Source organism: Sorex fumeus, unplaced genomic scaffold, assembly GCF_029834395.1.
Source record: "Sorex fumeus unplaced genomic scaffold, SorFum_2.1 ptg000003l, whole genome shotgun sequence".
Classification (NCBI taxonomy): domain Eukaryota; kingdom Metazoa; phylum Chordata; class Mammalia; order Eulipotyphla; family Soricidae; genus Sorex; species Sorex fumeus.
Window position 1 is genome coordinate 61,424,442 of NW_026606060.1, and position 21,256 is coordinate 61,445,697.

Here is a 21,256-nt window from a genome sequence, read left to right on the forward strand (position 1 = left end):
ACTCACTGTGCTATCTCTCAGGTCTAATAGCTTGTCAGTATTTTCTCGCTCAACGGATACTTGTTGTTCACATTTATAATTCCAGGGATTTCTCTTTTCTTTTTCTTTTTTTGGGGGGTGGCTGGGCCACGCCTGGTGGTTTCCAGGGACTGCTGCTGGCTGTGTTTGAGGGTTTCCCCCCAGCAGTGCAGAGAGCAGTAGGCGATGCTGGGTCAGTGGCACACAAGGCAAGAAGTGCCTTAACCCCTGTCTATGTCTCTACTTTTTCCAGGGACTTTTTGTATTTTTCAATGATGTCCTGCTCACAAGAAGCATCTGATTGAACTGATGGGGTCAGAGCGATAGTACAGAGGGAAGGGAGTTTGCCTTGCATGCGGCAGACCCGGGGTTCAATCCCCGGCATCCCATATGGTCCCCTGAGCACCACCAAGAGTAATTCCTGAGTGCAGAGCCAGGAGTGACCTCTGAGCATTGCCAGGTGTGGTCACAACACAAAAGCAAACACGAAAGAAGTGTCTGATTAAGAGATCTTTCTGCCGTGCTAGGGCCCACTTCGAACAGTGCTAAGTGGAATTCGCAATAGTGGGCCCGAATCAAGACTCCTGCATGCAACGCTCATGCTCCACTCCTTGGAATCCTCTCAGGCCTGAGTTTGCGATTTTTTTCAAGCCCGTGGTGCCTGGGCCTGTGCCTCAGGGATCTTTAGGTTTATAGCTCCCGGGGCTCTGGAAGTCCACACCAGGATTCCCTTGGGGCTGGAGCAATAGTACAGTGGGTAGGGCGTTTGCTTTGCACGCAGTTGACCAGGTTCAATTTCCAGCATCCCGTACGGTGCCCTGAGCACTGCCAGGTGTAATTCCTGAGTGCAGAGTCAGGAGTAACCCCCGTGCATCGCCGGGTGGGACCCAAAAAGCAAAAAAACAAAACAAAACAAAACAGGATTCACACATCCGCCCAGGTCAATAGCTCTCACTGCTCTCTAGCCTCGAAGCCAGCAGAATCGTGGAAAAAACGTCTCAGCGCTTTAAGTCAAGATCTTTATTTCCCATCATCTCTTTTTCAGACAAGACAGAGCTTTTGTCAGAATCACAGATGAAAGATCATATACAAGTCACATTTCCCCCCACTTCATAATAAAAATACTGTTGCTGGGTATTTTTTTTTAATCCATTTTTCGTGACCCAGAGAACTAGGGCCACATTTACTGGGGGCCATTGAGTCCACCAGCGTGCTCTCTGAATCAGGAGGCTGATTGTTCTGGACAGCATGTGGACACTGGCAGTGACTTGGAGTTGGCAGCATGACTCCTCCTGTCTCCGGTGGACACAGCACATGTGTCCGGTAGCCGTGGCTTGGGGACCACTCAGGGTTTCACCAGCCAGACCTCGTTACGGCGTCCATAGGGCTTCATCGGGGGGTCGTAGCCAGTGCAGAAGTACATGTCACTCCGGTAGGTGGCCGAGCCCTCCAGGGCGGCACGCAGCTGGGCTGCCTGGGCTACGTAGTCCACCTCCTTAGCGTAGCCACCGAACTGCCTGTGGAACCAAATCAAGCAACTGGTTAAGGAAGGGTCTGGATGGGGCCCGGTGCGATGGAATAGTGGGGAGGGCGTTTTTTCTGGTACTTGGCCGACCCGGGTTCGATCCCCGACATCCCATACGGTCCCCTGAGCATCACCAGGAGTAATTCCTGAGTGCAGAGCTAGGAGTAATGCCTGTACATTGCTGCTGGGTGTCACCCAAAAAGCAAAAAGCAAAAAAAAAAAAAAAAACCCAAAGGGCCTGGCCCCTCGGAGAAGCCACCCACTTCCCTTGGGGTTGTGCTAACCTCCACTTCCGAGGTGGGGGATTGATCCCTGGGGGCCTGACAGCCCCCCTTGTCCATTGTATTGATTCTTGTTCCTCACACAAGGTTGCATAGAGCAGGCGATCATTGGGCAGGAAAACACTAACGCACCACACACTAGAAGTCCGCTCCCCCTGGGGAAATTCCTGAATTTCCCCAGGAGATGGTGGCTGAGACTTCAAGCCTGCTCCCTACCCTCTGTGGTTTGTGCCGTGTCTAAGGATCAGGCTAAGTTTGGCTGGGGCGGGGGTTGGGGCAATTCTCCCCCAGCCAAGCACTGTGTCTGGGGAGTGGTCTAGTTAAAGATACAGAGAAATGGGCGCCGGAGCGAGAGGATAGTGGGTAGGGTGCCAGCCTTGCACCCAGTTGATCTGGGTTGGATCCCAGGCCCCACAGCCCTGCCAGGAGTGATCCCTGAGCACAGAGTCAGGAGTTAAGCCCTGAGCACTGCTAGATATGGGTCCCAAACAAAAACAAAAACACCACTGCTCTCTCCTAAACCCAAAACTAAGGGTGGAGCGCACTCAAGGAACAGGAGTGCGTGTTTTACATGCAGGAGGCCTGGGTGCGAGCCCCAGCACCACCCGGTCTTCCCAGCACCCCTACAAGGTGCTGAGCACTGAGCTGGGAGTAACTCCCAAGCTCCAGTGGGTGTGGGACAAAGCCCACACACGAAACACCTAAAACCCAACAAAGAAACACAAAACTAAAATCTGGATGGATTCTTCGACATAGTAGATACAGGTACTGAACTAAAAGGCTGTAACCAACATATATGTTCCCTCAAAAACCTGAGCTGCCAAAGTCAGCTCCCTCCCCCGTCACGGAACCTTCTTCTGCTAATCAGGAGCGACTCTTCCTAAATCAGGCAGAAGGTGGGAGAGAGAAGCCACAGGGCCTGTCTTCCCAAGATTATTATTCTCCCCTTACTTCATCTGCCTACACGCCAGAATCCATCCAGCGGCCTACCCTAAATATCCCCCTCAGAATCCGGGCTGCACTCCCTCTTTATTGGAGTCGAATGCAGCCCCGTCCCTAATGAGCCCGATGACTCAAAAATCTGAACCCACACCGGGCCAAGATTAGGCCCAAATGCATTATTTTTGGTGGGGCGCTCTGACTCACGCTTTGCTCTTTTGTAACTGGTTAGTCACGCTCAGTAAGCATTCTGCATGTTGATTATAGGGTTATTGATGTGAAAACACCCAGGATTCATCTTGAAGGGATCGCCTGTCTTAATGTCTAGACGGTCGTGACAGAACCCAAAGCCGAGGTCCCTCTGGGAGAAAGCGGCCTCGAATCTTCAAACGCACGCCGGGCCGCTCCGAGGGCAGGAGCAGAAAGTTGAGTCCGAGGTTTATGGAGGCCCAGAGGGAGGCCTCGGACTCGCAGACAGGGGATGAATAATATTCCAAAGAGGTTTTTCCAGCAAGTAAAGCCGGTAACACACTGGAACTGGGGGACCCTTGACCTCGGGGCTCTGCAAACATTAGGGTGCTCTGGGATGCACGCAGAGTCTCCTTATTCCTGGGCGGGGCGGGGGGCACCGGTTGGGGGCAATGACTCCGACGCCGGAAGTGGGAAGGGTCTCCAAACCCGGAAGTGGGGGCGAGTGTGGCTGCTCCCACTGACCCTCTCAGCCCGTGGCCTGGAGCTGCTCCTTGCCTCAGTGGAGGGTGCCGGGGGTGTTGCCTCTGCCGTTTGCGGGAGAGTAAAGGAGTGGCCCTCACGAGCAAAAGGGCGAGAGGGCAAGAGGGACCTGCCCTGGCATCTGGGGTGATTCATCTAGGTCGGGGCGGGGGGTGAGAGGGTCCTTCCCGGTGACTGGCGAGGAGTGTCCAGATCCCGGGAGAAAGGATCCTGCAAAGTGCTCAGTGGGGTGCGAGCCACCCAGTCACTGCTCACGGCACACAGCAGCGAGGACCAGGAGTCCCACCTGGGGGGAAACTGAGGGAGTATCAGAGGCAAACACTGACATCGCACACCTTGACACCATCACACCCAGACATGGTCAGACGCCCTGACTCAATCAAGACACAAACGCAGACACACAGACACACAGGCACAGATACACACACACACAGTGACATACGGACACACAGACTCTGACACACGTACTGACAGACAACACAAAGACTCTGACACACACTGACAGACACACATAGAAACACAACACACACACACTGACATACACACACAGACTCTGACACATGTACTGACAGACACAAAGACTCTCATACACACACACTGACAGACACACAACACACACACACTGACATACAGATACACAGACTGACACACACGCTGACAGATACACAGACTCTAACACACACACTGACAGATATACATAGAAACACAAAACACACACTGACATGCAGACACACAGACTCTGACATTAACACTGACAGACACACAGACTCTCTCACACACACAGTGACAGACACAAAAACTGACACACACACACACACTGACATACACACAGACTCTCTCTCTCTTTCTCTCTCTCTCTCTCTCTCACACACACACACACACACATACACACTGACCTGATCGCACGCACCCTGACCTCTCACAGTCCCTGGCACAGTCCCCCAACACCCACTGTCGTGGTATCACACCCCCCCAAACTACCATGCAGCCTGACTGACACAGGAAGCTCCTGCTGGTGCCTCAGTTTCCCAGAAGCCTCTGAGGATGCTCCCCCCTTGCACCGAGCTCCCAGCTCCCGGCACTCCCCAGCACAGGGGTGTGGCCCGAGGACTGTGGGTAAAGGGCTTTGGGCTCCCGAGGGGCAGTGCCACCAAGTGCCGCCTGCCTGTCCTGGAACCAAGCCCGAGTCCCCACGCTCAGTGACGCCCCCCTGTGATCATGGCAAAGATCATAGTGATCATAGCAAAGATCTGGCTACCATGGCAACCAGGGTCACAGACCCAGCATTTCAGAAATGCAAAAGGAAATGTCTCCAAAGGGCGCGAGGAGAGAGGGATGGGAACGTGGGCCTGTAGGAGGCGCCCTGCCAGGCTGTGTCACTCGGGCTGGGGGTGCGGGCATGTACTGCGGGAAAAGGGAATGGGAGGCACCTTCTGCATGGCGGTCAGACTTTCCAGAATGTTCTGAAGGCATCACCACAGTTTGGCCAGGGGGTGAGAGAGAGCCAGGAGAAGGGGCGCCAGGCACTGGTCTCACCCCACTCAGCAGAACCAGCCCCCCTTGGCTCCTGGCAGGGAAGGTCAGAGTGCAGGACCCTCCCGGCACCTCCCGCGGGCAGGACACGTGGGGGTGCAGGGGTGAAGGGGGGCATGGGAAGGAGCTCAGGGTGGGGCGAGGGGTCCTGACGGCAGGAGGGCAAGGAGGGGTGGCGGGAACGATTGATCCATCCATTGTGACCGAGTCTCCAGCTCGCCTGCTGCCCGAGAGCCTCTGGGAGGGGCGGAAACGAGGGATAGAGGGCGTGAGTGAACAGGTGTGAGTGTGCATGTGTGTCTGTGTGTGTGCATGTGTATCTGTGTGTGCATGTGTGTCTGTGTGTGTGAGTGTGCATGTGTATGAATGTGTCTGTGTGTGGGGGGGTATAAGTAAGAGTGCGCGTGGATGTGTTGGTGTGTGAGAGCTGAGGTGTGTTAGTGTGAGTATATATGATACATATGTGAGTGCATGTATTTGTGTGAGGCATATGTGTGTATGCATGTGTGTCTATGTGAGTGTACGTGTGCATATGTGTGTGCATGTGTGTGTGTGTGTGTGTGTATGAGTGTGTGGATGTGTGTCAGTGAGGGAGGGACACTGAGAGGTGGGGGTGCTCGAAGGGCAGGGGACACTTGGAGCAGTGGGCAGCGAAAGTGAGCCAGGTTCTGCTGACAGGTGACACACGGAGGGGCCAGCCCCAAGTCCGCCGAGGTGACAAGTGGCTGGAGCTCGGGCCCAAATTCCAGGGGCTTCCCTGGTGGGTGACCCGAGGGGGCGCTGAGGGCTTGGAGGGGCGGAGGAGGTGCCGAGGTGGCAGACAGGTGCGGGCTGGTGGGGCGGAGGCTGACTAGGAGCTTCGAGAGTCTGCCCCGCCACGAGCCGTGGACGCTGGACACTGGCCTCAGGGCGACACTGGCCACCGTGGCTGGAGGTGGAGGAAGTGTCAGGCGGACAGGACCAGGGGTCTGGTGTGTGAGAGGAAGCTGGGCTGAGTCAGACACAGGGTTTGGGAGCCACCCGAGGGACTGATGGGGGCCTGGAAAGTCAGGGAGGTGCCGGGGGACAACAGCAGTCCCGGCTGTGTGGCCGTATCTCTGTGGGGTCATGTGACTGTGTGGTCATGTGGGCATGTGTCACGTGGCCACATAGCCACGTGGTCATGGGCTCCTGCCCCCAGAAATGGAGAGTGAGCACCTGTCAAGCACACTGTAAAGGCCCACAGAACGGCTGAGCGGCAGGGACGGGTGGCTGACGGGGGCCCGAGGCATCTGCTTGGGTGCTCCGAGAGGGAACGGGAGTACCCCCCTGAACGTGGAACCAAACTCCCATGCAGAACCCCCACCCCACAGAGCGCGGGTCTGCCCTCTGTCCCACAGTACCCGGATTCCCGACAGGCGGGCAGTCATTTTCCTGCCTGTCACCTGTTTTCCCATGAGCCAGAGAGGAAATGAATGTTCTGGACCTTTCCATTCCTGACACCTCTTCTGGTGGTGCTCTGGAGTGACAGTCCCGAAAGCGGCTCAGAACATTGATTATGATCCGTCTCCCCCACTCCCCCACAGCTTGAAGCAGCAGGGGTGGCTTACAGAAGCCCTGGGCGAGGACAGCACAGCCACTGGACGGGACGGCTCGGGCTGGAGAGACCTTGCGGGAGCCCGAGGGACTCAGCTCAGGAGCCGAAATGGAGATATGGGAAGCTCAGGGAGGAGGGGGGCGGGGAGAGAGAGAGAGAGAGAGAGAGAGAGAGAGAGAGAGAGAGAGAGAGAGAGAGAGAGGGAGAGAGAGAGAAGCAGTGAGTTGGCACTCGTTCACTCCTTCCTGACCTTCAGTGGAGCACGGATGAGAAAGTGGCATCAGGCAGGAGGAAGAGAACCGGGAACACACGAGCAAATGGATCCGCCGCTGGTAGGGAGGTACAGAGACATCAGGAGGGCTGGGCTGGGTGGGGTCGGCAAGGGGCAGGGGCTGCAGGCACAGAGCGAGAGGGGAACGGGGGTCTTCATCAGGCCGCGGGGTTGCAGAGGGGAGCTGGGCTCAGTGGGCATGTGGCTCTCCCACGGGGGACCTGGCACTTCTGTCCCTCTGCGTGGACACGCCCCATGCCGGGAGAGAAGCGCCACCAGCAACGCCGGGAGGTGGGGGGTGAGGGGCCCTTACAGGTGTCACACTCTGTCCCAGACACACACGTGCTCCCCTGGAGGCAGGCGGGCAGGTTCCGTGCTGCTGGCGAGAACGGGTGAGCGTGACTGCAGTGGGAGTCTGGAGACAGGCCTGCAGGGCTGTCACCCCACGGGGAAATTGAGGTACTGAGAAGGGACAGGCTTGGAGCGCAGGCCACTGAATACTGTCTTGACGTGGCCTTAAGACCAACGAGGTCTCCTCAGCAGACTCCGCCTCTCCTCTGCCCCAGGGTAACAGAAAGGGGCGCTCGCCTCCTACATGCCGATAGCTGCCCGCAGCACCCTGGACCTACAGCGACACCAAGTGGCTAGCTGAGGAATGACCACATGCTAAGGTTCCTTGCAAACGTTAAAAAAAAAATCTTTACTAGCCACTGTTTAGACATTAGGGACAGTGAGATAGCTGGAGAGATAGTACGGCAGGTAAAGTGTTTACCTCGCACACGACCGATTCGAGTTTCACTCCTAGTATTACTGTACGGTCCCTGAGCACTGCCTGAGTGGTCCCTGATTCCAGAGCCAGGACTAAGCCCTAAGCCCTAGCACTGCTGAGTATGGCCCCCTCCCACCACACACACACACACACACACACACACACACACACACACACACACCACACACACACCACACACACACACACACGATTTAAGGGGCTGAAAAGGCAATTTTCAGTCACCTGACTTCACTGGTGCCCTTAAGACAGGTGCCCACTCCCAGGAAAAAGAAACTCAGACTCCTTTGAGACATGCCCAATTCCAGTTCACGGCAAGGAAGGTCAAGAAGTACTTGGAGCATCTTGTCACCAGAAAAGAAGCTCCCAGAGACCACTTGAATTGTGTCGAAAGGACTAACGGATTGAGTTGAAGAGGCCCTCGCTGGCCCAGGAGGGGACAATCTGAGCATCGGTACAAGTGACCCCAAAGAGGCACAGAAGCGACAGTGCAGGGGGAGGGCGCGGCTTCACATGTGGCTGGCGCCGGTTTGGTGATCAGAGCTGAGGAGGGAAACGCAGATGCTGGCTACTTACGATGCCGTAGCATTCGCCAATCGGTGTGAGGCTTTCCAAAGAGTAAGAAGAGATCACAGTGGCATTCACCATTCAGTTACACTGAGATTGGGGGGTTCCTGAGCAGCACTCGGGGTGCTTGGAGGGGGACCTCCTGGTGATTCTCAGCCAGGTCAGTAGGTCGATTCAAGAGTCAGAGGATGAGATACTCTCGGCCCCTGCAGTGCCAGAGGTGCTCAGGAAGGACTCCAGGGCTACACCATGTGATGCTCAGGGTTGTATTCTTTTTTGGGGGGGGTCACACCTGGCAATGCTTAGGGGTTACCCCTGGCTCATGCACTCAGGAATTACTCCTGGCAGTGCTCAGGGGACCATATGGGATGCTGGGAATTGAACCCGGGTTGGCCGTGTGCAAGGCAAACGCCCTACCCGCTATGCTATCACTCCAGTACAGTGATGCTCAGGGGACCAGATGGTGTTGGCGAATGAACCATGTTTGGCTGCATGCGAGGTACCTGGCCTAATCCCTATACTATCTTTGCGGCCCCCTACAATAAAATATTAATGAGTGGGATAAGACATTTATCTGGGATCCTCCTGAAAGCACCGTGGTACGCAGTGGTAGGAGTTGTGAGGATCCCCACAAAAATGTGGCCTGGACTCATAGAGGTGAATGATGGATTTAATTCACAATCTTATTTAGTCTTTTTATGAGTTTAAAAATATCCATACTCGGCAAACTCCAGGCCTCCTGGGATAGGGGATGGGCCGGACCTTCCCATCTTCCCACCCCCATGGGACCCTGGATGTCACGCCCACGAGCTATCCCCAGCGACTATTTAAGTGCATTAATGGCCATGATCCAGAGACACACAAAAGAATCTTGGAACCCGAGCAGCTCGCTGCAAGATTTCTCCAGACCCTCATTATCTAAAATTTTAGATTTCTAGGAGTGTGTGGCTGTGCAACATCCTATGTTCTTCCTAACAGGCCATACAAATGAATTATCTGGCATCTGCCTCTTCGGCAGGTTTGAGTGTGGTGGGAAATCTGAAATGGTGTGTGTGTGGGGGGGAGGTGTGATGGTGGTGGGATTGGTGTTGAGATATTGAATGTAATCCATTACTGTGAACAATTTTATGAAAAAATTTTAAAAAACTATAAAAAATGTTCCATACTAAAAAGTTAAAAGAGAACTGGAGCAATAGTACAGTGGGGAAGGGTGCTTGTGTTACACACGGCTGACCCAGGTGTGATCCCTGCATCCTACATGATCGTCCAGCCCAGCAGGAGTGATCCCTGAATACAGAGCCAGGAATAAGCCCCGAGCACTGCCGGGTATGGACTTAAACGCCTCACTCTCCCAAAGTTAAAGACAAAGAAAAGAAGTGAAGCAACTCGTTCATCTGGGTCTGGAAATAAAGGATGAGAGCTGAGCTCTGTCCACTTGTAATTTTATGTGAAATGACTTAATTATGTCAACTTCATTTCTATAGAATTGGCAAAGGGAGAGCAACGTGAATGAAATCCACTGTGGGTCATAGCATGAAGTCAATGACAAAGAATGTCTTAGTAAATGCAGTAATCGAGAGGCAGGTCACCAGCACTGAACAAGTGGAGGAAACAGGTTCTGTAAAGATAGTAACTTGGGGTTGGAATGATAACAGTCCAGCAGGTAGGGCGTTTGCCTAGCACATGGCCAAACGGATTCAATCCCTGGCATCTTAGAGGGTCCCCCGAGCACCGTGAAGGGTAATTCCTGAGTGCAGAAACAGGAGTAACCCCTGAGCATCGTTGGATGCAAACCTCCTCATCCCCCAATAATAAGACAGTGACTTTCCATACAGTATTTTTCTACCAAACAGTAGAGCCAAGATGCAAACCTCAAACTACTTTTGTTACTGTAACCAGAGGGTCTTCCAGACCCTGAAAGTGGGAAAGCTGGAACAGGAGGAGGGTGAGCCAGCCAGCATCAGTAGGAGCTCAATATCAGACAACTGGGGGAGTGAGGCACCCTCCCAGCCTGCACAAGTGCCTCGCTGACCCACAGAAGTCCGTGGCCTGGGAAATGACCTTCTTTAATGACCCAGATCACTCTCTTTCTCTGCAGCCAAGGCTGCAAACATCCCCAGGTACTAAGAGCTCCAGGTGGGCATCCCAACTGCAGGACATGCTCTGTCCTTTGAGGAGGCACTGCACTACAGTGGTCTGGGATTACTCAGAGCAGATGGGGGTCCCCATCTTGGTGTAGTTCTAGGCAAAGCTGCACCCTCAAAATTACAGAGGTGTCGCAGCGCAGCCAAGGAGATGAGTTTGGAGGCTCAGGGGTGGAAACAACAATTTTTTTTCTCGGTGCAAGGTTATTCGTGGATTCCTTTTACCTGACAACCTGGGAAGAAGTTCTCAGGTATGCGTGGCCCGTCTCCCTCCAACCCCCCCTCCCCGTAGGGTTTTAATAAACGGGGTCAGTGATAATTCAGGAGTCACGTGCTTTCTTGGGAGAGGGTGGAGCCCAAGCATATAAACGTGCAACGACTGGCAGATGACGCCCCCCCTCCGCCCACAACATGAAGTACTGGGAGTGGTAAGGGAAGAACTGTGGGGTGCAAGCGCCTTCTGTTAAAAGGAACATGAGCCAAGAGCAATGAAGGGGCTGGCAGCCCCCACCCCGCACAGAGGCTCCTCCAAGCCCCAGCAGAACAAGTCATCCTCGGAGCATCCCTAAAGGGGCGGGGTGGGGGGTGTCTCTGCTCAGCCAGGGTGGATCTCTTTTCACCAAAGTCAGGCTGGCCGCAGGCGGCGGCGTCTGCCGATGTGGTGCAAAGGTGCAAAAGTTTGCAAAGGTGCAACAGTGCAAAAGTTTGCAATGGTGCAAGGGTTTGCGGGCTTGCGGATAGCGCCAAGTGAGACGCTCAGGTGCTGCCGAACTGGCTCGCAGGGATGCAAGGATGCACGCGCAAGGATGCTGTGCGCTCCCTGCAGGTGGTCCAGGTGCCGGGAGCGAGCGCCCCCTGGCGGCCCCTCACCTGGAATAAACGGTGATGCCGTCCCGCTCCTCGATCTTGACGCTGTCGTCGCTGGGCACGGGCGGGTTGCCCTGGAATTGGTTGGGGATGCGGAACCAGACTTTCACTTTCTTCTGCAGAGAGCCATCGCCATTGGGGAAGACGGCGAAGGAAATGGGGACGGTCATGCCCATGCCGATTCCTGCGCGGGAAACCAAAGAGAGGCGCTGGGGCCACCGTTGCCCGGGCATCCCCCGGCCTCCCTGCATCCCGCGGCAACCCCCATGGACCCCGAAACCAGTAACGTCTCAGGTATTAAAGACAGACAGATCTCACTGCGCACACTGTGAAGCGGGAGGATTAGGATTAGGGATGCGGCTGGGACAAAAGAGACCGGGAGACGGTTCATTAGGCTAGAGTCCCTGCATTGCAGCGAGGTGCCCAGCTCCAAATGTGGGCACTGCCACCAAGAGCCCCGGGGGGTAGCCCCTGAGCACCAGCCGGGTGTGGCTCCTCCCCCCACCAAAAAAAACAAATGAAAATGATCTGGCAAGTAAAATCTATTGTTTATCTATTTCCTATTGAAATACCAATTTTTAAGGAAACACACCCAAAATAGTCAAAAGGTTTTACAAAATGTGCAAAATGTTTGTTCATCAACATTATGAAAACTGGGAGCTTGTGTGTGTTCAAAACTGGAGTATGGCTCCTTAAAGGTGCAAGAGGCACATACTGTCCCTTTTTATGATTAGGTTTCAGGAGACCGCTGAGCCCCAGGGAAAAGGCACTTTTAACACGGAGTGACAGAAGCTTATAATCGCACAGACACCGTGGCTGCATTTTAAATGCTGGGTTTTAAAACCCTAAAAATAAGTACTCAGAAGACAACTTTAGAAAGAAGAATGGGGGTGGGGACTGGAGCTGGGTAGGGCGTCGCCGCAGCAGATTCAGGCTCGAACCCTGGCACCCCAGACAGTTCTCCAAGCTGACCAGGAGTAATCCCAGAGCACAGAGCCAGGAGCAAGCCCTGAGCACAGCTGGGTATGGTCCCCAAACAAGAAAGAAAGAACAAAAGAGAGAAAGAGAGATGAAAGGAAGGAAAGGAAGGAAGGAAGACAAAAGGAAGGAAAGAAAGGTGAAAGGAAGGAAGGAAAGAGAAAAGGAAAGAAAGAGAAAGAAAGAAAGAAAGAAAGAAAGAAAGAAAGAAAAGAGGAAGAAAGAGAGAGAGGGCATTTCGGGTCCATCCCTTCACGGGACAGAAGGGAGTGCTGGCCCTGTGAGATGTCCCTGGCCTGGTCAGGGGGCTCCAAGTGGCTGGCTCTGAGGCAGCACTTTGAGGCGAGGCTGTAAAAACTGCTAGCTCAGGTGTTAGTCTGGGGCCTGGGGCCCGGCCTGCGGGCCCCCTGGGGTCTCGTGTATAGCAGCCTCTCGGCTCGGGGTACCTACAGCCCTGCCCAGGTCGCTCCCGCTTTCCTGCGTCTTTCTGCAGCTTCGTACCTGGGGGTCCTGGCGGGGCGTTTCCCCGGAAACTTCAGGCCTATCGCTCAGGGGGACTCTCAGATACCGTTCATTGGATTTTCTACCCTGGGGCAGGAGTGCCATGCAGGGGCAGGGCAGGCTCCCTGGACTGAGGTCACCAGGCTGCCCGCCCCTTGCCAGCCAGACACCCCACAGACCCCGTGGGCACTGCAGGGTTCAAAGCACACATTGAGGGACTGGACTGATAGTGATAGCACAGCAGGTAGGGTGTTTGCCTTGCACGTGGCCAACCCAGGTTCGATTCCCGGCATCCCATAGGGTTCCCCGAGTACTACCAGGAGGAGTAATTCCTGAGTACAAGGCCAGGAGCAACACCTGTGTATCGCCGGGTGTGACTCAAAAAACCAAAAAAAAAAAAAAAAAAAAAAAAAAGCATACACTGAGTCTGTGTCTCAGCCTGGTTCAGTGGCACTGAGCAGGAGGTTAGACCCAATTCAGTGTCCCCAGGCCCGGGGGACAGGTGGCAGTGAGGCCTGGGCCCCTCCCCGTGCTTTCCCCAGTGGGATGAGTAGAACCCAGGGCAGGGCCCGGAGAGCAAAACGGGCTCTTCGGGGGACACTCACCCTGGTCGTTGGTGCCCCCCACATATTTCATGACCTTTGGCATCGCTTCCCGCAGAGCCTCGTCCACTGGCTTGTCAGTCACCTCCACCGTGGCGAACCTCCCGCCTTCACACGCCCTCTCCTCGTAGGAAACTTCTTCCTAAACATACAGAGAAGACACGTGCTGCAGAGGGCCCAGGCCGGCCTCGCATGTGACAGACAGCCCCAGGTCTCATCCCTGCACCCATGGGCTTGACCCTGAGCACTAAGCTGGGAGTAGCCCCTGAGCACTGCTGAGCTTGGTGCAAAAAAACAAATAAGAAGAGCAAGGGAGTGACCCAGGATGCTTCTAGAAGCACCAAGAGGCACAAGCTACCAGGGACTACCTGTACTGACACCTGGCCCCTGCTCAGGGCCATGAAAAAGGACTCTGGAATTTGTCACCAACATAGGGGAAAAAAAACAAAGCAAAAGCAAAGTCCACCTTCTCGGACACATGAGAGGCGGCTCCCAAGCCCCCAGCACATCATTCATTCCCTGGGGGGACTATAGGGACAGAGCACACGGCGGTCAGAGCTCTCAGGAATGAGGAGTAAAAGAGAAACGAAAACTTGTGTGTTCCCAGAAGCCAAGGAAGGGAAAAGGGCAGAGAGGGGACAGTCACTGGAGCATGAAGCCCGGAAGCCCAGTATTAGAATAGTAGGAGACCGGAGGAGAACAATTGAAACGGGAGAAAGAAGGAACGGACAGCAGTGCCACAAGCCCAGCACCCCAAGTTTAGCCTTGTTCTGCGGCAGCCTCACAACCCAAGGGGCAAAGAGTTTCCCAAATGGAGTTTCTTCCCCCAATTCTGCTGCCAGCCTAATGCTCAACTGAGCTGGCCTATTTCTACCCCCACCCCGCCCCCCAAACCCTAGGAGGGGTCCCGGTTCAACAACTCTGTATAGAGTCTATGCTCAGGTCATTCTCCATTCTGGACGGACCCACTGGCTCATAGGACACATTTTAATTCCAGAACATTCTACAAGGCAGCATTTTCCCAGACATTAAAAAAAAAAAAATCCCTCATTCCATAACAAGAAGTTCATTTAGACACGCGTTATGTCTATCAATTTGAATGGAGACGACCTTCAATGCTGACCTTCTGTTCTAGGTGTGGGTCTAGGAAACAGGAAGTAAGTCATCCCTCTAGGCCCAGGTCCACCCTTCACCATCCATCATCCATTGTCCCCTCGGTCCCAACTTACCCACCTCCCTTCCCTCTCCCTTCTTTGGTAACCACTCAAAAGCTGGCTGGAAAAAGGGAATTCAAACGTTTTAGATTTCATTAGTTGACCCGCTGGGTTGGTTCCTCTGTATGACACAGATGCGTGAAATAAATCCAACTGTGTTGACCTTTCTCTGGCTAACTTCACTAGCTATGCTGCCCTCCGTGTAGCTGACACGGGGCCCACTGAGATCACGCCTGGACTTTCTCACAAGAACGCTGTGCTCGTGCGACCTGAGGCTGCCCGCTGCTTGTCCTCCGTCCTGTTTTCTCCTGTTCAACTTGAGTTGAACTTGAGTCCTAAAGAACATGTTGCTCTGAATGTACCAAACTATCACAACAGGATGCTAGTATGACGGAGACCATGCTAGCAGGTCTTTGTGGCCACAACCCCAGCCACGCGCTGCCGATGTCAGCTGCTCAGTAGATATTGAAGGGTCAAAGTACCACTTGTCTTCCTAATGGCAGTGACAAAAAGACAAAAGGCATGTAACCAATGAACCAGGTGGCCCCGAGCAGGGTGGAGGACTCTCAACTCCAGAGGGGATGAGGGGGATCGCCACAGATGGCTAAGAATGAAGGTGGCGAGTGATTTGAGGAGTCCGGAGAAGCACACAGAATGTTATCATTTTCTATTTGGAATGCAAAAACATTACTTTCCACACCCCACCCCACCTTCTTATAATACAGAATTCCAGGAGGGCAGTGGGGAAAGGAAGAGACTGGAAGCAAGCCCAAGCTCCACTTCCATACATTTCCTTCCCGTGGATAGAGGAACAATCCCAGCCCCTGGACACCATGGCCATCACTCTGCTGAGGAGAGCTGGGGCCACCCCCAGGCATCTGGTCACTTCCATGGAGCCTTCGGGGAAGGCCAACCTCGGAGCACTTGCTCTTCCTGAGAACTCACCTGACCTGTGGTCACTCATTCCCAAAGACCACTCGGGATCACTGAGGCCACACCCCCAGCCCTGATGTCCCTCGTATGCACATGTCAAAGCCTAGAATGGGGGCCGGAGTGATAGCACAGCGAGTAGGGTGTTTGCCTTGCACACGGCTGACCCAGGTTCGATTCCTAGCATCCCATATGGTCCCTCGAGCACCGCCAGGGGTAATTTCTGAGTGCATGAGCCAGGAGTAACCCCTGTGCATCGCCGGGTGTGACCCAAAAAGAAAGAAAAAGCCTAGAACGGGAACACGGAGCCATGTGATGCCTCTGCTTTTCTTAGAATGGCAGCCACAGTGCTTGCTGGAGCAAGCAGGCTGGCTCTTGGCTTCGCCCTGTCTTTCCGTCTATTCGTCAGCAGGGGGCAGCAGAGAGACCGTGAGGGTAGGAGGGCCCGGATCTGGAGGATGAGCAAACCAGCCACAGGCCCGGGGACCCTCAGCCTGGAAGGGACAATTGTCCTCACCCCAAAAGCTGGAGACAGACCCATTCCTCTCCAGGAAGAAAAACTCTGGGAGCTGTTGATAACAGGCAGATTCTTCAAACATAGTTTTTTTGGTTTTGGTTTTGGCCATACCTGGTGGTACTCAGGGCTCACTCCTGGCTCTGTGCTCAGGGAGCATTTCTGGTGGACTCCAGGGACTGACCCCATGGGGTGCTGGGGATCAAACTCAGGTTGGATACATACAGTGCAAGAACTATGTGATGCACTATTGCTCCTACCCTGTTTATTTTTGTTGTTGTTGTTTTTAGGACGTCTGACTTGCACGCAGCCAACATGGCCGACCCGAGTTCGATTCCTCCGCCCCTCTCGGAGAGCCCGGCAAGCTACCGAGAGTATTCGATATGCCAGACACAGTAACAACAAAGTCTCCAATGGAGACGTTACTGGGCCCGCTCGAGCAAATCGATGATCAATGGGAGGGCCTTTATTTTATTCACTTTTCTTTAATATAAACATGAGGGGGATCTGAAGCATTCTTGTCAACATAAAAACGCAATCAAAGGTGGTGAAGATGCAGAAACTTTGTATATCAGAAGCATACACCTTCACACGACTGTGCCCACATGACCTCAACTACAACCAAATCCAAAAAAACATCACTAGAAGAATGAAAAACAAAACAGCAATCAACATTTGGATCTCCAAGCTCTAATCCATAAAAATAATTGACATGACAGACTGTCACTTTTTGTGCTATTATAATTCACGCCTGGGCTGTTGACAACTTAATCTCAGCACTCCATCTAGAATATAGAATGTGAAGCCTTGCTCTACTGCTCTGAGGAAAGAAATCTAGAGAAGCCCTATTTTATTTTTAATTTTTTTATTTTATAAAGTCACGGCAGAGTCTGGCAAACTCCGCGTGGCGTACCCGATATGCCAAATACCAGTAACAATGATGGGTCTCATTCTCTTAAAGAGCCTTGGATATAATCTCAGGGCTAGGATGAAGGAGACGTTACTGGGGCCTGCTCGAGGCAATCGACGAATAACAGGATGATTTGTGATTTGAGATTTTGTGATTTTATAAAGTAGTTCACAATATTTGATTACATTTAATATTCAAACACCCATCCCACCACCACTGCACCTTCCGACCACCATATTTCGAGTGTTTCCATCCTGAACCCCAATCCCTATCCCAAAGCAGAACCGAAATAATATATTTTGTATTGTTTGTTATGAAAAACCGCTGAAAATGCTACGAAAAAAGTATCCTTAGAGGAAAGAGTGTGAAGATTGCTGTACTTCACCCAGGGGCCATTGAGCCCTTCTGTAGGAGATCACTAACATGTTGTTAAAGGTTGAGCCTTGAGTGCTTTTTATATACGTATCTGTAACAAAAAAAAAAGTATATATTTCCCTCTAAGATTGGTTGCCTCCTACTTTTTTTTTTTCTTTTTAGGCCTCACCTGGCAATGCACAGGGGTTACTCCTGGCTCTACACTCAGGAATTACCCCTGGCGGTGCTCAGGGGACCATATGGGATGCTGGGAATCGAACCTGGGTTGGCTGTGTGCAAAGCAAACGCCCTATCTGCTGTGCTATTGCTCCAGCCCCTTGCCTCCTACTTTGAACCCTGTCAAATGTGGTGCGGTAATCTTGGAGTATGAGTAGGGAGTATGTTCTGAAGTATTGCCCGGTCGAAAACATGGCCATGTGATCCAGGAATAGATTCATGGGTGAGGCTCAGCCGTAGCGTGTGGAGGGTGGCCGTGAGCATGGCGGCCTAAGGAGCCTATTTTTTTTTTTTTGCTTTTTGGGTCACACCCAGTGATTCACAGGGGTTACTTCTGGTTCATGCACCCAGGAACTACTCCTGGCCGTGCTTGGGGGACCATATGGGATGCTGGGAATTGAACCCAGGTCTGGCCGCATGCAAGGCAAACACCCTACCCGCTGTGCTATCACTCCAGCTCTGGGAAGCCCTATTTTAATGAGGCCAAGAAGCCAGAAGGGGCTTCCTAGGCTGAGTCAGGGAACTGCAGGTCCAAGAGGAAGCGATATTGTTGCTTCCACCCCAGCAGGGGAAAGTTCCAGAGGGGAAGCTGACTCAGCACCCAGGCAAGGGCCCCGCCCCCCACCTCACCATGACTCTGCACTTTCCAAACTGCCTCTTTCTGCTGAAGAAACCCATTCGGTTGGTGAAGTGGCTGCTGGTTTGGAGTTTGAAACTACTTCGGGGTCCCTCAGAGTAGATTATCTGTCTTAGAGACCTGTGACCTGCCATGTTGACAACTACAAGCAGTCACATGTCCATCGACACATGGGGTTCTCCAGACTACAGCCACAAACGCCAGCTCCCCTTCCTTCCTCGCTGCTCCTGAGTGCTGTCCCCCTCGCCCTGCACGCCATCTGACCCAGGTCGCGTGATCTAGGGCCTTGCCTCCCCAGCAGGTCCCCAGGACAAGGCTGTCCACATCAATTCGGTTCACAGTTCGATCCCAACCCCATAAGCAGTGACAGATGCACAGCTAGGTCCCAGCCACACTTTTCTGAGGAAATAAATTTTATTTTTATTTTATTTTATTTATTTCTTCTTTTTTGGGGGGGAGGGGTCACATCTGGCAATGCACAGGGGTTACTCCTGGGTCTGCACACAGGAATTACCCCTGGCGGTGCTCAGGAAACCATATGGGATGTTGGGAATCGAACCCAGGTTGGCTGTGTGTAAGGCAAATGCCCTACCCACTGTGCTATCACTCCAGCCCCGGAAATGAATTTTAAATCATCGATCACAAGAATCTAGATCGGGGGGTTTGCCTCAAAGTTAAGGACAACAACAGCTCCCTTTGCTGTGTGGTACCCCCTTGGCAGGAGGGGCCCTTTGGGGACAGGGACAGGGAATGGAACCTTCTCCACCACCAGGCTCAGGTCTAACCCTCATTTCTACCCCCAGCAGCCTTGGCACCGGCTGGCCAGGTCTGGGCTGCACTGCCCGCTGTCCGTGTTGGTGAGGGGACGGAGATGTGGACAGAGGAGTCGAGGGGGCCTCGGACTCGAGTGAGCGGCACTGGTAGCTGGGGCCTTGGTGTGACGACCGTGGTACCTGGTACCATAAGTTAGACCCCAGCTGTCTAATGACCCGTGGACAGGGAAGTCACCCGGGCAGTAGCGGGAACTCAGCCACTCAGGCACGAAGAGCCTGTCCCTCGGGATTTTATCATCTGCTACCAGACCTCTCACAGGCGGCAGCCAATTAACTGGACGGGGCTAGCGCTGATAGGAACTTGGGGAGGGCAGCAGTTCTGCCCTCCTCACTCCTCCCTGTTCTAGACCCTTCCAATGCTGTGAGCTGCACTGGCCAACAAGCCCCTTCAGACCCCCGGGCCTTTGTATATGCTCTTTGCTTTGCCAAGCACCTCACACATCCCAGAGATTCCGTTGCTCCCCTTGAAGACATTTCCTGTGGAAAGGTCCATTTTTAACATTTTCAAGTACACCCACTGCCCACCTTGCATTATCTCTGTGCACTCCATCTGGTTCTCTCATATGGAACTATCCACAAGTAGATATTTCTTTCCTCTCCTCCTCCTCCCCCTCCCCCTCCCCCCCCCGTTTTATTTGAGTTTTGGGGCCACACCCAGCTGCGTGCAGGGGCTCTGTGCTCAGGGGTCACTACGTGTCTGTGCCTGGGTTCAAACCAGGGCCCGCTGCATGCAAGATAAACCGCCTTAACTCCTGCCCCATCTCTTTTGCCCCGAAGTGGGTGATTCCTGAGGTCAAGCTGGGCTTACTCGGTGTTTTCTGCACCGCAGGGTCTCCGCGGACACTCAGGCATGTTCGGAATGTCAACGGGAACCAACGCACTCAACAGGCGAGTCCTTTTCCCTAGCGCGAATCTTCCTGAGATCAGCCCGTCCTCTTTTCATCCCGCTGCTCCCGCTGGCCCTACCGCCCTACAGGACCCGGGGGCCGCATTCCTGCTCCCCCACCCACCCCTGCTCCACGGGCGCCGCTGCAGCCCCGCGCGTGGGCTCCAGCCCCTGGGCTCGCCCCTGCGCTCCGGAACGGCCCCGCCGGCCTACCTTGCTCCCGGTGCTCAGCACCTGCCAGGGCCAAGTCTCCACGCTCCCGAACAGCGAGTTCCTGATCATGCCCAACATGATGCCGCTGCGGGGCTCCGGACGCACCGGCTAAAGCAGGGTGGCTGCTGCAGCAGCGGCCAGAGTGAGGGGTGGGCTGGCCAGGGGGGCGGCGGGCGGAGCGAGCGGGGCCCGAGGCTCCGCCCCGCGGAAGGGAGCCGGGCTGGGCTGGGCGGGGCCGGAGGGGCGGGGCCTTGGGGCCTTGGGGGCGGGGCCTGTGCCGGAGAGGGGCGGGTTTCGAGGGCTGGGCGGGGCTTATTTAAGGGGCGGGCCTCGAAAACGGGGTGGGCCTATGAGGTGAGGGCCGGGGGGCGGGGCTGATGGAGCGGGACGGGCCTCGTGGACCGGGAGGGGCCTAAGGGTCGAGGGGCGGGGGCGGGGCTAATGGATGGGGCGGGCCTTGGAGCGAGGAAGGACCTATGAGGGGCGGGGCGGGGCAGAAGGCGTGGCCTCAGCGGGGAGGTGGGCGGAGCCGTCGTGGAGGCGTGGCGTGGCGGGCCCGGGGCGGGCTCGGATGCCGAAGTCGGTGCGAGGTCCTGCAGCCTCGGGTCCGCCTCCTGGCCTCCCGCCGCAGATTCCAGGGCCGCGGCGGCTGAGGATCATTCTCCCCGGCGTGCACACAGGCCCGCGCACTGGGGTTCCCCAGCGCTGGTGGAGAACGCTTCTGCCCACCTGCAGGCCCGGTGCGCTGGAGGTCCTGCACGGCCTGCAGAGGGTGGCTGGGTAGCCCCCTGACCGCCCCCACTCCTCTCGGAGACCCCATACTTGTCTCGGTACGATTCAAAAAAAGGTCTGAGCTAGTCTTCCGCGTTTGCACTTTCTTTCCTTTGTAATCACAGGTTCCAGAGGACCGTGCCCAAAGCAGGGCCTTGCCGCTTTATATCCAATCCCAGCCTAGTCACCAACCGCTCCTCCCACCATTCATTATTACCAGGGGCCATGCCGTAAGGATCAGCTCCACCCCTCACGCCACTGAACAGAAATAATATTTACAAAGGAGGACTCTGAGTCTCAAAATACTGAACTTCCTTTCCCCAGGCAAAAAGCCTGTGTGAGGGTTCGGGAAGATGGCTAAAGGCAGGAGGGTTAAAGGCATGCTGGAGACCTAGTTTGATGCTTCCTTCATTGAGGATGGTCCTCACCTTCCCCT

The 21,256-nt window shown here is 54.4% G+C and overlaps 1 protein-coding gene across 1 annotated transcript; it reads right to left on the reverse strand.

The window, feature by feature from the left end:
- Positions 1-1,059: 1,059 nt before the first annotated feature.
- HEBP1 (heme binding protein 1) lies at positions 1,060-20,203 on the reverse strand. The gene is made up of 4 exons (XM_056117482.1): positions 20,050-20,203; positions 13,325-13,463; positions 11,244-11,424; positions 1,060-1,535 (listed from the first exon to the last, which is right to left on the reverse strand). The coding sequence occupies exons 1-4, from the start codon at positions 20,125-20,127 to the stop codon at positions 1,364-1,366; spliced, it is 570 nt and encodes a 189-aa protein (XP_055973457.1). The 5' UTR covers positions 20,128-20,203; the 3' UTR covers positions 1,060-1,363.
- Positions 20,204-21,256: the final 1,053 nt, after the last annotated feature.

Excerpts from the sequence above, each read along its gene's own strand:
- HEBP1 (XM_056117482.1), bottom strand. The coding sequence starts at position 20,127 with ATGTTGGGCATGATCAGGAACTCGCTGTTCGGGAGCGTGGAGACTTGG. Across the intron at positions 13,464-20,049 it reads TGCTGAGCACCGGGAGCAAG|GAAGAAGTTTCCTACGAGGA; the intron begins GTAGGCCGGCGG and ends CTGTATGTTTAG. Across the intron at positions 1,536-11,243 it reads GGCATCACCGTTTATTCCAG|GCAGTTCGGTGGCTACGCTA; the intron begins GTGAGGGGCCGC and ends TTGGTTCCACAG.